Source organism: Oryza sativa, chromosome 10, assembly GCF_034140825.1.
Source record: "Oryza sativa Japonica Group chromosome 10, ASM3414082v1".
Taxonomy (NCBI): domain Eukaryota; kingdom Viridiplantae; phylum Streptophyta; class Magnoliopsida; order Poales; family Poaceae; genus Oryza; species Oryza sativa.
In genome coordinates, this window is record NC_089044.1 from 18,023,188 (window position 1) to 18,033,875 (window position 10,688).

Here is a 10,688-nt window from a genome sequence, read left to right on the forward strand (position 1 = left end):
GTTGATAAATGTTTATGTTCTCCATAAAGATGATGGCCCTGTTTAGATCCACTGACAAATTTTTTCACCCTGTCACATCGAACGTTTAGGCACATGCATGAAGTATTAAATATAGAAAAAAAAACTAATTACACAGTATGCGTGTAAATTGCGAGACGAATCTTTTAAGCCTAATTACTCCATGATTTGACAATGTGGTGCTACATTAAATATTTGCTAATGATGGATAAATTGGGCTTAATAAATTCGTTTCACAGTTTATAGGCTTATTATGTAATTAGTTTTTTTATTAGTCTATATTTAATATTTTAAATTAGTGTCCGTATATATGTTGTGACCCGCTAAAACTTTACACCACTGGATCTAAACACCCTGATATTTATCTTTTAGTAAAGATGCATCTAACATACCAAGTTTTTATTTGGATAGATAGAATCGGAGTTATTTGTTGCAAAAATGACCAAAACAAACATCCCTATAAACTGACAGTGGTATATTACTTGGTTGCTGATTTGCATCTAGCATATCCACTGATGTGATCACTTATTTATCACTAATCACTTAGAATTTATTTTGGGGTAAAATAAAAAAGATGCTCTAACTTCAAAATTAAAATATACTAACTACACCTTGATGTGATCTCCTCCTGGCCTGGTCCTCTCGCTCTCTCTCTCTCTCTCTCTCTCTCTCTCTCTCTCTCTCTCTACTGAATTCTGATCCAAATTCGCTGTCTCCTCTGCAGCTCTGCTCGGCCGCTCTCCATCGCCTTGCCGAGCCACGCAATAGTAGCTCTGCCTCTGCTTCATCCCAAGCTTTGCCGCGCCAACAAACCAAGCCGACGACAAGCTCGACCTCCATTCCATGCGCTCGAGCTATGCCGCCAACGGCAAAAGAGACCGCCTCCGCCCCGTCTACCTCCGCCCGAGAGCCGCCCAGGGCTTCGCCTCCTCCATCGCCGTCGCCGGACGCAAACGCGGCGAAAACCCTAGCTTTCACCGGCTCCACCAAATCCCGAAAATTCTCCCGCACCCGAGTTCCTTCGTCCGAAATTGAGGTGACCATCGTCCTTCTACACGCGATGAATCTCCTTTACCCTCTCTTTTACTGGCAAGATCGCCATGGCTCGCTGGAGCGACTCCAGGTCACCCGTTGCGCCGTCGGGAACGGTTGGAATTTCACAGCTAAGATGCATTGTTAGATTAACGCCAGGGGCAAGCTTAGGATAGTACTCTATTACTGGTGATACATGTACTGAAATTATTCTGAAGACTATCAATCACAAAAGTTCTGTCCTTCATCAACTTTGTATTCCTCGTTGCTACTTGCTTCTATCCCTGTGTAATATTATTATTTTTCCCATTGGCTAAGCAAACTTGTAAATGCAAGACAGAGAAGATAAATGAAAATCATGACATTGACATATAATTCTGTCGAGGAAAAGCAACAGGGGCATATTATTTGGTTGCTGATTTGCATCTGAAGAATACTTAGTGCATACATCTTCTGCAATTTGCATAGCTTCTTTCTATGTGGTCAACAGAATGAAAAACAAAAACTCTTAATGGCTTAAGTAAAATTAGAACTCCAAACCAAAGCCAAAACCCGAAAACAATGCCAAGAATTAAAGAGTAAAATAAACATATATCAAGTTCTTTATGATCTTCATTTTTCTCATCCAATCTAGATGCCTGGCAGGCTATTATCAAAGGGAAGCCACAAAGGCCCAAATTGTTGCTATAAATTGAGGGATCCACAAATGTCTGAAGTTGTCTTCCTGTGGGTATGCTTCCCCATAAGTGGTTGTTTGAGAGATTTAACACACTGAGGCATGACAGATTTGAAATGCTTGCGGGGATAACACCTGAAAGCTCATTCCATGACAAGTCAAGGGACTCCAAGATATTCAAATTGCCAATTCTTTCTGGAATACTGCCTGATAGATCGTTCCATGACAAGTTCAAAAACCGGAGGCCCCGAAGGTATGTTAGCTCTTTTGGGATTTCACCGTAAAGTGAATTGCCTGATAAATCAATGCCTGTCATTAACATAGCTGTTCTTTGAAAAGTTTCTTCATGTCCCTTCCATTGTATGCTAACTCTGTCTCTAGACTGATCAAGAGGGGACTGATTTTTGGGTTCTCTTCTGCGGTGAGGCTTGGGAACCTGGGGTACTTCTGGCTGAAAAGGACTGCTTTCCGCGTTAAAATATTCTGTCGCTGGCAAGGTTTTTGCTTGTGTCATGGATGATAAGTTGCCAAAACTTGTTGGGATGAATCCAGTTAACACGTTGCTGGCCAAGTCAAGAAGTTGAAGCTCAGAAAGTTGGGATAATTCTGTAGGAATCTCTCCACTGAAATTATTTGATCGAAGGATAAGAATTCTTAGGAGAGGAAGACTAATTCCAATCCAAGAGGGAATATGGCCAAAGAACTTGTTGTTCCCCATATCTAGGGTAACAAGCGCTCCACATTTGCGAACAATATTTGGGAAAACTCCAGAGAAACTATTGTTAGCGAGATGCATCGATTGTAGAGGAAGTTCAAGGCTTTCTGTTGCTGGCAATTCACCATAAAAGTCGTTGCCGGAGATGTCCATAAACAGTAAAGCTTGCAACTCCCACCAACAACTTGGGAGCTCACCATTGAATCGGTTATTCGATAGATCCAAAAACTGAAGAGATGACAATTTACAAAAGGTCGAATCAAGGTTGCCGGATATGCTGTTACCATTGATAGACAGATAGGTGAGGTTGGTGCACTGTCCCCAGTCAGAGGACAGCTCACCGGTAAGCTTGTTCCCGGAGACGTCCAAATATTGCAGGATGCGGTGGACGCCGAAGGCCTCCGAGATGTCGCCGGTGAAGTGGTTCTCTTCCAGCCGGACCCGGTATAGCGCCGTGCAATTCTTCAGGCACAACGGCAGCGTGCCGGTGAAGTTGTTGTAGTTCGCCGTGAGTTGGTCCAGCGCGAAGCCGTCGCAGATGTGGCGCGGCAGCTCGCCGGAGAAGCTGTTGTTGGTGAAGCTCACGTGCTGCAAGGCTATGCCCTTGCCGAGGTCCGGCGGAATGGTGCCGCTCATGTAGTTGTTGAACACGGAGAGGTACTGAAGGTTCCTGAGGGACGAGATGGTGGCAGGGAGCTCACCTTGCAGACGGTTGGTGTTCACGTCGAAGCTTTGCAACGCTGTCATGTTGCCAATCTCAGGTGGGATCGTACCGGTGAGGTTGTTGAAGAACAACGCCAACTTAGTGAGTTGCTTGAGCTTGCCGAGCGAGCTGGGGATCGGTCCGGTGAGCGAGTTCTCCGACAAATCTAGCTCTACCAGGTTCTCCAGCTCGCCGAGCTCTACCGGGATGGAACCGCTAAGGTTGTTGCTGAATAGGTAAAGGAATTCCAGTTTCCTTGCCTTGCTGAGCTCCGATGGAATTTTGCCGGTCAACGAGTTGTTCTGCACTTGGAACACTATGAGCTCCGGCCAGCTCGTGAACAACGCCGGCGGGATCTCACCGGTGAGGTTGTTCGTGGAAATGCCGAAGTACCGCATTGCCCGCATCCCGGCGAACTCCGGCGGCAAGCCACCGGAGAGCCGGTTCAAGGACAGCTCGAAGAAAATGAGATTCTTCAGATTTCCCAGCTGCGACGGCAGAGTTGAGACAAGGCCGGAGTTCTTGATGTCGAGCCGCTGCAGCATCTGGAGCCGGCCAAGAACCGGCGGGATCGCCCCGCCGAGCTGGTTGTCGCCGAGTTCAAGAATCCTCAATTGCGGCATCGACCCAAGGAACTCCGGGATGCCGCCGGTGAGATTGTTGCCGGCCATCCGCAGGTCCTGCAGCTTCATCAACTTCCCGAGCGACGCCGGAATCGAGCCGGAGAACGCATTGATGGACAGGTTGAGGTACCTCAGATTCGGGAGCTTCTCCGGCAGCGTGTCCGGTATCTTCCCGAACAGAGTATTCTGCGACAGGTCGAGGTAGGTGATGTTGCCGCTCCTGAGGACGAACTCCGGGAAGCTGCCATTGAAGGAGTTGAGGTAGAGCGACATGAACGTGACGGTGGGCATCGGCGAGAACTTGCCGAAGTCCTGGTCGGTCAGGTAGTTTGCTCCCAGGTCAAAATGGATAATATTGGGGAGACGGCTTAGCTGGTGCGGGATGGCGCCGACGAGGTTGTTGTTGTAGAGGCGGAGGTCGACGAGGCCGGAGAGGTCGCCGAACTGCGGCGGGATGGAGTCGCTGAAGCCATTATTGCCGAGGTCGAGCGAGGTCAGCGAGCGCAGCCGCGTGATGCTCGCGGGGATGGCGCCGGTGAAGTTGTTCCCGTTGAGGTCGAGCTCGGCCAGCGCCGGGAGCGCCGCGAAGTCGAGCTCGTCGAGGCCGCCGCCGAGCCCCAGCCCCTGGAGCCGCAGCTTCGCGACGCGGGCGCCGGCGGCGGCGGAGGCGTCGCAGGCCACGCCGCGCCACGCGCACACCGGCGCGGCGCGGCTCCACCCGGACAGCGCGGCCGCGTCGTCCTGCAGGCTGGCCTTCCACGCCAGCAGCGCCTCCGCTTCCGTCGGCGTCGCCGCATTGGCCAGCGCAGGGATGGCAGCAGCCGCCGCCACGAGGATGATCAGCAGAGGGAGGACGAGGCGTGCCATGTGGGATTGTGGGCAGTCGACGCCTTCATTGGCGAACTGTTGTGATACGACGAGTGGCTAAAACACCAGCAAATGGGTTCGTCGCACCTCCAAAGCCACGTGCGCGTGAATTCATACGAGCGTCGCCGTCGCTTCCCGCCATATTGGACTCTGGCTAGGTCAATCGTTCAAAATGGGAGGATTTCTTCCACACCTGCGTAGCTATCTCTCTTACAGCAATGTGAAAATCGCAAGAATCACTCTGTAAATGTCATTTGAGTTTGAGATTTTTTTTATATAAACTAATTTATTACAAATATCCCCTTCTAATTTACCTTGGTTATTTTGAGATTCTTCCTCAGTTGTTGTCGCTCGCACCTTTTTTTTCTCTCTCCTCAAACTCAAGGTAACATTTAGGATGGTTTTTTAATAATTTTCCAATATATCTTTACCAATTCATAAGTAAAACTCGATGCAGGAAATAAAAACAACATGTATTTGTTGTTAAAAATTCAAAATGTCTCTGCAGTTTTTAGTGTTTAACACCTTTAAATATTAGACATATATTTGATCATTTATCTTATTAAAAAAAATAAAAAATAAGTCATGCTAAAAGTATATTTAATAATAAATTAAATCACAACAAAAATAAATAATAAATACATATATTTTTAAATAAGATAAATGATTAAACATACGTGACATAAACATTAAAAACTAGAGGGAATATCTTTTATTGGCTTCTATCTAGTTTTAGAGCACATTGTGGCTATGTTAGGAGATTTATTCTAAAAAATAAAAACCAAAATATATTTAACCGGAACTTCCTTTTTAAATAAAAAATAACTAGCACGGTGGCCCGCGCAGATTGCGCGGCTAACATCATTATATTTTCTCTCATATAATAGCATATATGTTTTCTCAATGTATCATTCAAATATATTAAAATAACAACATAATTTTAAATTTTGTACTAACTTTACGAAACTACTAATGTTTAATATCCATATTGTATTTTATATATGTGTTAGTTATTAATTATGTTTAATATCAAACATTAGTTATTGGTAAATTATATTCCTATAAAAACTCTAGACTCGTCTTTGAATATTTCTTTTTTAAGTAAAATACACTAGCGGTTCTTAAACTTGTCACGAGGTTTCACTTAGGTCCACGAACTTGTAAAGCGCACATCGAGATCCCTAAACTTGGTTTAATGTATCATCCCGGTCCAAAGCGTTGTTTGACCGTGGTCTTGCCTACGTGGATGATGGCATGGTGGTTTTTTTTTCTCCTCCCCTTTTCTTTTTCCTCCTATTCTTTTATCTTCTTCCTCCACTAGAGCTACCTCGAGCTCCCCCTTGTCGAAGAGGTCGAAGAAGAGAGAAATGAAAGAGGAAGAAGGGAGAAAAAAAATAATAATGTGCCATGTCGTCGTCTACATGTCATGCCACGTAGGCAAGACTATGGTCAAACGACGCTTTGGACCGGGGTGATACAATAAACCAAGTTTAGGGACCTCAATACACACTTTGCAAATTCGTGGACCTAGATGAAACCTGCTTACAAGTTTAAGGACCGCCAGTGCAATTTACTCTAATTTTATTATGTTTATTCCGAATTTTAGTTAGTTTTACACTCCTATATGGACTCTATACTCTACTTCTAATATTCCTTATTTTTAATTCCGAATTTCTATTATTTCTTAATTGTATTTCTATATGGAATCTATACTCTACTTCTAATGTTCCTTATTTTTAATTTCAAATTTCTACTATTTCTTAATTGTATTTCTATATGGACTCTATACTCTTCTTCTAATATTCTTTATTTTTTAATTCTGAATTTCAGTTATTTATAAATTGTATTTCTATATGGGCTCTAGTCTCCTTTTCCAATATTCCTTATTTTTTAATTCCGAATTTTAACTATTTCTAAATTGTATTTCTATATGGACTCTGTTTTTTCTTTTTTTCCGATTAATATGAGAATTTCTAGACCGTGAGAACGAATATGGAGGTTTCTTTTTCTATTCTTTTAATAAGTTAATAGATTGGACAATCAAATTTGTCTAGTCATCCATCTGGGTGAGGGAACAACTATAAGGGTTTTGTTATAAAAAAAACAGGTTCTATTGAACGCTTCTAGCACAGTTCAAACGCTTAGGAGCCGGGTGCATGTAAGTAATTATTCAGCGAAGCTTAAGGGCTTGTTGATTTGATGTCATTTTCAACCCTTCAGTGATATTTTATGGTAATTCCAGAGCTTTCCACTCTCAAATATTCTACCAAATTTTGGTAAGATGCACAAACCAAACACTTTCATCCACACCTTATTACCTTACCAAAAATTGGTCATGGCAAAATTTAGTATTATCAAATTTTGGTAGGTTTATTTTCGATTTTGCTATATCTCACTCGAAAGATTTTTTCTTATCTCTCACTCGATTTTCTCACTTAAATTTACAGTGCATTTTCTTGTAAGTTACAGTGTAATTTATGAAACTTACATTGTAATTTGTAAGTTACAGTGTAATTTTTGAATCTTCGCATGTAAGTTTTGATATTTGTATTGGATTTGGTCTTTTTCTTGAAGATATGGTAATTTAGTGTCCATTATGATATTTCTTAGTTGCTTTTTGCCTTTTACTGTGTTTATCAGATTTTAATTCAAAGATTAAAAATCTGTATGATACGATTATAAAATTTTTTCGAAAGATACATAGGTACTCCCGTTTATTTTAGTGAAGTAAGCAAGCACTGAAATCCTACGTCAGCCATACCCTGTTGACCATAGAATCTCCTATGCTGGTAGTAGATAAATACATTCACATACATTTTTTCAGTGATATTTCGTACAAAAACAAATGTTCTTAACACAAAAATCAAACAAATGGCCCTCAACAATAGACAAAATGTGAAAATAATTTGTACAATATTAGGTGTGTAATCATCAATACAGAAGTTACAATAAAATTTTCCTTCCAAAAACACAAGAAGGTAACCGGGCATTCACACGGCCTTTTTTTTTTCTCCTTTGTACTTTATACTAAGAAAGTGAGAATTTTACATTATTGACAGTTTAAAAAAAATATAGTAATTAATAACTATGTACACCCACACTAATACTTCTTCCATGCTTTTAATATCTCAATTTATTATTTAAAAAATAGAAATAATAGAGTTATATCTGTGTTTGAGTCTCAATTTAGCATATTCATGATTTGATAATTTCGAATTTTGGAATTAACAAAAACCGAGCTGTCCTATGCTTGGTCTGTCAATCATATTTTCTATAATTTAGGTCCTATTTGGCAGATCTCACATGCACGCTGGAGTAGTAGTTTAAAATTTTGTATTTCATCTAAAACTAAAGCAAAATGATTCATCCAAATGTAATGAATATAGTAATTCGATTTCAGATGTAATGAATATCCAAGCATAGCAGCATTTGTTGGTAGTATATAAGATGGACATGTTCCATATAATTTTGGATGGATGCAGTAACTTCTTACATCTTAGTCTTGATACAAAGGAAGTTTGTTGGGGGTCCTATGACTCCTGCCAATTACAGAACACTGACAAAACTAACCATGCTACATCTTCAGATGGTACAGAAAGAAAACACACAGCTACAAATACTGATCAGTATTTCCTCTTGAAAGAAATTTATCAACAGAGGAGACTTTCTGCATAACTTTACATTGCATGCCATCAACAAAACCGAAAATGGCATACCTCCAGGTTCCGATGGAAAGGAGCATTCCAAACCATAGCCAAAAACCGAAAACCACTCCAGCCATTACACAGTAGTAGAAATACTGGTCCTCGCATGTTCTACAGTCTCTCTCATCTGACGCAACTGAAGCATTTGTGCATGAAATGTTCAACGGAGGGCCACAGAGCCCTGAATTATGGCTGTATATTGATGGGTCAGTGAAGGTTTGAAGTTGATTCCCGGTGGGTATCTTGCCTGATAGATGATTATACGAGAGATTAAGAGTGCTAAGGGTAGATATACCAGCAAGGCTTGGAGGAATGGCTCCTGAAATTTCATTTGACGAGAGGTCAAGGGACTCAAGATTTTTCAAACTACCTATGTTTTCAGGTATCCCACACGATAGATTGTTCCTTGACAAGTTCAGAAATCGAAGGCCTTGGAGGTTTGTTAACTCATCGGGGATGCATTCAGACAATGAGTTACCTGACAAATCAATACCCGTCATTAATTGAAGTGTTTTTTGGAAAATTATCTCCTGCCCCTTCCAGATTATATCGATTCTATCCTGATAGGTAGACCCATCTAATGATCCCGCACTGGATACAATTTTTGGATTCTTCATGGATGTTAAGTTGCCAAAAGATGTGGGAATCGACCCTGTCAAACTGTTGTTGGTCATATCTAGCAGTTGGAGTTGAGAAAGATGTGATAACTCAGAAGGAATTTCACCGGTGAAGTTGTTTGATCTAAGGCTAAGAATCTTCAAAGATGAAAGGCCTTTCCCAATCCAAGGAGGAATGCCACCAAAGAAATTGTTGTTCCCAATATCTAAAGTGACCAGCGTCTGGCATCCCTTTAGCGCTGATGGAAAAACACCGGTGAAGCCGTTGCCGGCAAGATGAACCGATTCAAGAGAACAATTGTAGCTTGTATTGACTGCAGGGATTTCACCTGAGAAGCGGTTGTGGGAGAGGTCCATGAACTGCAGGCTCTGCAGATTCCACCAGCAGTCAGGCAGCTTACCGGTGAGCTTGTTGTTTGACAGGTCCAGGATCTGGAGAGAAAGCAACCTGCAAAAGGCCGAGCCGGAGCTGCTGTTGGAGGAGTTGCCGTTCAGGACGTTGTACTTCTCCGGCATGACTGCGCCGCCGTCGTATAGCCTCCGAGCCGGCCTGCTGGAGAAGTCTACTTCATCATTGCGGTAGTAGTTTTCGTCGTCGTCGCCGTCGTATATTCTCCGTACCGGCCTGCCGGAGAAGACGTCGTCGTCGTCATCATGGTAGTAGTTGTCATCGTCTTCGTCCCCATCGTAATGGTAGTAGTGATCGTCCACATCGGCATCGAGGCTCAAGCTCGTCACCCGTTGAGGAGATGATAACAGCAAGAGGGAGAGGGAGATGCAGAGGAAGAGACAGAGGCGCAGCACGAGAGGGGCCTTGGCTGCCATGGCTGGATTTGGTAGAGTGCAAAGGAGCTTGTGGAACTGAAGTATTGAACTCCACTTGTAAAGCTGCAGGAGTATTTCTTTCTCTCTTTCTTGGTATGGCTATGGACAGGGGGCGAGGTTGACCGTGACCATGGGGGTCGTCGGGTGGGGGTGCTGCGGATTAGGAATTTGGAGCGCTCGCCGTGTCGCGGTCGGCGCATGTTTCACACGGCACAGCGACAGCGATGGACCAGCCGGCTCCACCATGTGAGATGACTTGGACTGATGACCCGAGAAAGGCACAATGGCACAGTATCCAGCCAGAGTCAAGGATGGAGCCAATGGCGAGCAGTGCGTTTTGCAGTCAAAATTTCAGAACACACGGTGGAGTTGTCAGAGACGAATGGTACCTTGATCATGAGAGGCTCGCCCGATGATGGCGCTCCCGCGCGAGCGACGTCGCCCGCCGCGCTCCTGTCCCCTCCTCGCCGTCTTCCTCCCGCCCCGAGTCCCTCCTCCTCCTCCCAGGCATTTCCTCGAGCACATCATGCGCGCAGCACGCCGGCGAGACCGAGACATTCCTCAAAGCGCCGCCGCCTGGGCAAAACCCAGGCTAGGTGGGGGACCGAGCTCTGGCCGCCGCGGATGCTGCAGCGCTTCTATTGGAGCCACGACGGCGGCGGCGGCGCGCGACGGCCGGGACCCTCGCTCCGCCGCGTCGGAGACAGAAGCCGACGCCGACGCGAGCGCAAAGTAGCTCGTTCTGACGCGGTTTCGTCCTCGATTCGCGAGCCCGGCCCAAACAAAACGAAACGAAGTCCGCTTCCGTCATCTATACGGCCCATTATTACATACTCCACACGGTGCTTTTGTTCATGGGCTTGATCCATTTAGTACGGCCCAGCACAGTCCTCGTCTCGATGGCCCAT

General features: G+C 44.2%; 2 protein-coding genes across 2 annotated transcripts; both read right to left on the minus strand.

The window, feature by feature from the left end:
* Positions 1-813: 813 nt before the first annotated feature.
* LOC4348862 (receptor-like protein 52) lies at positions 814-4,927 on the minus strand. The gene has a single exon (XM_015759357.2). It carries the CDS (start codon positions 4,632-4,634, stop codon positions 1,488-1,490), a length of 3,147 nt encoding a protein of 1,048 aa, XP_015614843.1. The 5' UTR covers positions 4,635-4,927; the 3' UTR covers positions 814-1,487.
* Positions 4,928-8,070: 3,143 nt separating this feature from the next.
* On the minus strand, positions 8,071-10,479 carry LOC4348863 (receptor-like protein EIX2). Its single transcript, XM_015757334.3, has one exon. It carries the CDS (start codon positions 9,778-9,780, stop codon positions 8,245-8,247), a length of 1,536 nt encoding a protein of 511 aa, XP_015612820.1. The 5' UTR covers positions 9,781-10,479; the 3' UTR covers positions 8,071-8,244.
* Positions 10,480-10,688: the final 209 nt, after the last annotated feature.

Excerpts from the sequence above, each read along its gene's own strand:
- LOC4348862 (XM_015759357.2), bottom strand. The coding sequence starts at position 4,634 with ATGGCACGCCTCGTCCTCCCTCTGCTGATCATCCTCGTGGCGGCGGCT.
- LOC4348863 (XM_015757334.3), bottom strand. The coding sequence starts at position 9,780 with ATGGCAGCCAAGGCCCCTCTCGTGCTGCGCCTCTGTCTCTTCCTCTGC.